Source organism: Cebus imitator, unplaced genomic scaffold, assembly GCF_001604975.1.
Source record: "Cebus imitator isolate Cc_AM_T3 unplaced genomic scaffold, Cebus_imitator-1.0 Scaffold835, whole genome shotgun sequence".
In the NCBI taxonomy this organism is placed as follows: Eukaryota; Metazoa; Chordata; class Mammalia; order Primates; family Cebidae; genus Cebus; species Cebus imitator.
Window position 1 is genome coordinate 134,658 of NW_016108150.1, and position 3,619 is coordinate 138,276.

The window sequence follows — 3,619 nt, forward strand, 5'->3', positions numbered from 1 at the left end:
TAGAGACAGGGTTTCACCATGTTGACCAGGATGGTCTCGATCTCTTGACCTCGTGATCCACCCGCCTTGGCCTCCCAAAGTGCTGGGATTACAGGCGTGAGCCACCGCGCCCGGCCGGAAGATACGTTTTTTAGATGGAGGACGTGAAGAACGCAGTAAACCAACCAGATCTAACAGACACACTGGAAACCCGGCACCCAACAGCAGCAGCGCATACGTGCTTCTCAAGTGCTTACGGGGCATTTTCCAGGGTAGAGCAAGTACTTAAAGTGCTTTTCACTGAGGCTGATAACGCAGATGGCAAACAAGCACCTGAAAATACGCCCGACACCATTAATCACTGGGGAAACGCAGCTGAAAACCAAGCGAAACGCACAAAAAACAGCATCGAAGCTCGTCAGTAACAAGTGCTTGGTACTGGGGACGGGACTTTGAAATGGCACAGCCGCTCTGCAGAACACCTGCTTATCACACGAGCCGGAAATCCCACTCTTAGATATGATCCAAGAGACATGAAAACCTGTGCCCCCGTTCACACATTTGCAGCGACTTTACCCAGGATTGCCAAACATCCTTCAGCTGGTGAAGGGATGAACACCTCGTGGTGCGGGAATCCCGTGGAAAGCTACTCCGCAGAGCAGAGGAACAAACCCTTGATACTCACAACAGGGATGAGTTCCTATGCACGATGCCAAGTGAAAGAGGCCAGTCCTGTCTGAGTCTGTTTATGTCGTGTCTAGAAAAGGCAAGTCTGTGGAGACAAAAGCAGACCCCTGGTTGCGAGGGGCTGGGGATAGGAGAGCGCTTGACTGCAAAGAGGCACAAGAGAATTTTGGGGTTGCGTAACAGTTCTTTGTCTTGACGGTGGTGATGGTTACATGACAACGCTTTCATCAAAACTTACAGAACTAGTCACTAAAAAGGGTGAGTGTCAGTGTATGTAAATTATACCGCAATAAACCTGATTACATTAAAAATTCATAAGGGCAAATCGTTTACACTTCAGGGCAAAGTCAGCTACGTTTTATGCACCGCAGGTACTCCAAGAAACTATTTATGACAGAGGTAGCACCAGTCAAAATTGGGTAATTCTATTAATGAAGTTAAAAATTAGAAAGCTAATCAGTAATATTTATTTCTTATCTATTTCAGAACACATCTCCTGTAATTCATAGTATCTTGCTGTTGGTAGATAAAGAATCTGCATTTAGGCCTGACAAGGATGCAATAATTCAGGTAATGGTGTTGGACCATGGGACCCTGAGTGGTGGATAACATTAAATATGGAGGCACCTAGATGAGATGAAACACATGAGATAATTTACCTAAGTTCTAATTCCATCCATGCGGAACCTGGAAACCCCCTTCCTCCCCCGAGTTCTCGCGGAAGCCCTGCAGAGTATGCCACAGAAAACTTAAAGGTCGACCTTTCTTCTCAGCTGTTCTCTTCTCTTTCCTCCTTTTCTCTGAAAACCTCTTTATTTTGCCCTCATTCTGGAAGGGTATTTTTGCTGCACCTGGAATTCTGGTTTGAGGGTAGTTTTGGTTTCCCCCCGACTTTGAAATGCTGCTCTGTTGCCCCCTGGCCCCCATAACCATAGACGAGTTCACCAGAATTCAAATCGTCGTCCGTCTGTACGAAGTGTGTTAATTTTCCTCCGGCTGTTTCCAAGGTGCTCCCTTCCTTTTCAGCAAGCTGACCGTCATGGAGTGGGCTAGGTTTTCTTCGTCGTTCTTCATCTTTCCTGTGTAGGCCTGCTTGAGCTCTTAAATCTGTGAACGTATGCCTGTCACCACATTTAGGACCTTTTTAGCCTTTCTCTCTCTTTTTTTTTCCTTTCCTGAGACAGGATCTGGCTCTGTCACCCTGGCCAGAGTGTGGTTGTGCCATCAGATCTTACTCTAATCTCAAACTCCTGGGCTCAAGTGATTCTCCCACCTCAGCCTTCTGAGTAACAGGGACTGAGTGTGTGCAGCCCCACACCTAGCTACGTGTTTTTTTTAAGGGACAAGGTCTTGCTGTGTTGCCCAGGTTGGCCTTGAAGTCCTGGCCTTCAGCCGTCCTCCCACCGTGGCCTCCCAAAGCTCTGGGATTGCAGGCGTGAGCAACTGTACCTAGCCTAGTTCTTTCTTTTTTGTTGAGACAGAATCTCGCTCTGTTGCCAGGCTGGACTCACTACAACCTCCACCTCCCAGGTTGAAGCAATTCTCCTGCCTCAGCCTCCCAAGTAGCTGGGACTACAGGCACACGCCACCATGCCCCGCTGATTTTTGTATTTTTAGTAGAGATGGGGTTTCACCATGTTGGCCAGGATGGTCTCGATCTCTTGACCTCGTGATCCACCCACCTCGGCCTCCCAAAGTGCTGGGATTACAGGCTTGAGCCACCGCGCCCGGCCACCTGGCCCGGTTCTTAAAATTTTTTTCCTGCTTTATTGTCTCTCTTCTCTCTTTCTAGTACTTCAATTATATATACCAGAATTGTCCCACAGAGCTCTAAGAGTCTGTCTTTTTTAACTTTTTTCCTCTCTAGTCATCGGATCAGGTGGTTCCTCTTGATCCTGTTCTCGGGGTCACCAGCTCCTTACTCTGTCATCTTACGTGTTAAACTCACTAATATGTCCTGGCTCTGTGTCCCCACTCAAATCTCCTCTCCAATTTTAATCCTTAGTGTCGAGGGAAGGACTAGATCACGGGGGCAGATGCAGTTCTCCTGACAGGGAGTTCTCATGAGAGCTGATGGTTTTGGGGGCGGCCCTTCCTTCCTCTCTCGCGCCTGCGCCGTGTAAGACGGGTCTCACCTCTCCTTTTCCTTCCGCCATGATTGTAAGTTTCCTAAGGCCTACCCAGCCGTGCAGAACTGTGATTCAATTAAACCTGTTTCCTTCATAAATTACCCAGGCTCAGGTAGTGTCTTTATAGCAGTGTGAAAACAGACTAATCCATTTGCCCAGTGAATTTTTTAGTTCAAATATTGTATTTTTCCACTGTAAGATTTCCAGTGGATTTAAAAATGTTTTCTACATCTCTCCAGAGTTTTTCTATCCTTTCATAAATTGCAAGCGTGTTTCCTTCACGTCACCGAGTGCAGTTTTAATGGCTGCTTTGAAGTCCTTGTCTAGTAATTCCATCACCTGGGTCACCTCGGGTTGTCCTGTGCTGATTGTCTTGCTCTGAGAAGAAGAGGTCACGATTTTCTGATTCTTTATGTGTCAATTCTGGACATTGTGAAGATTCTGTTGTGGAGACTGGCTTCTGTTACAGACTCACAGGGTTGTTCTAGTGTGCACGTAACTTGGTTACACTGAAACCCGAAGCTCTGTGTCACCCCAGTGGGTTCAGTTTAGTTCTCTGAGCCTTCCCCATGCACGCACAGTTCAGGGTTGGCCAGAGACTCGGGAAGAGTTTATAACACACCAGGGGGTCCCTTCCCCACTGCTCCCTTCTGGGAATCGGGGGTCCCTTCCCCACTGCTCCCTTCTGGGAATCGGGGGTCCCTTCCCCACTGCTCCCTTCTGGGAATCGGGGCCCCTTCCCCACTGCTCCCTTCCGGGAATCGGGGGCCCCTTCCCCACTGCTCCCTTCCGGGAATCGGGGGCCCCTTCCCCACTGCTCCCTT

The 3,619-nt window shown here is 48.5% G+C and overlaps 1 protein-coding gene across 1 annotated transcript in view; it reads left to right on the forward strand.

Annotated features, from left to right (window-relative positions):
- Nucleotides 1-3,619, forward strand: part of PLEKHG4B (pleckstrin homology and RhoGEF domain containing G4B) — a 97,865-nt gene that overhangs the window by 63,785 nt on the left and 30,461 nt on the right. The window contains 1 exon segment of the mRNA XM_037735548.1: nucleotides 1,153-1,236. Coding sequence (XP_037591476.1) covers nucleotides 1,153-1,236 — 84 coding nt within the window.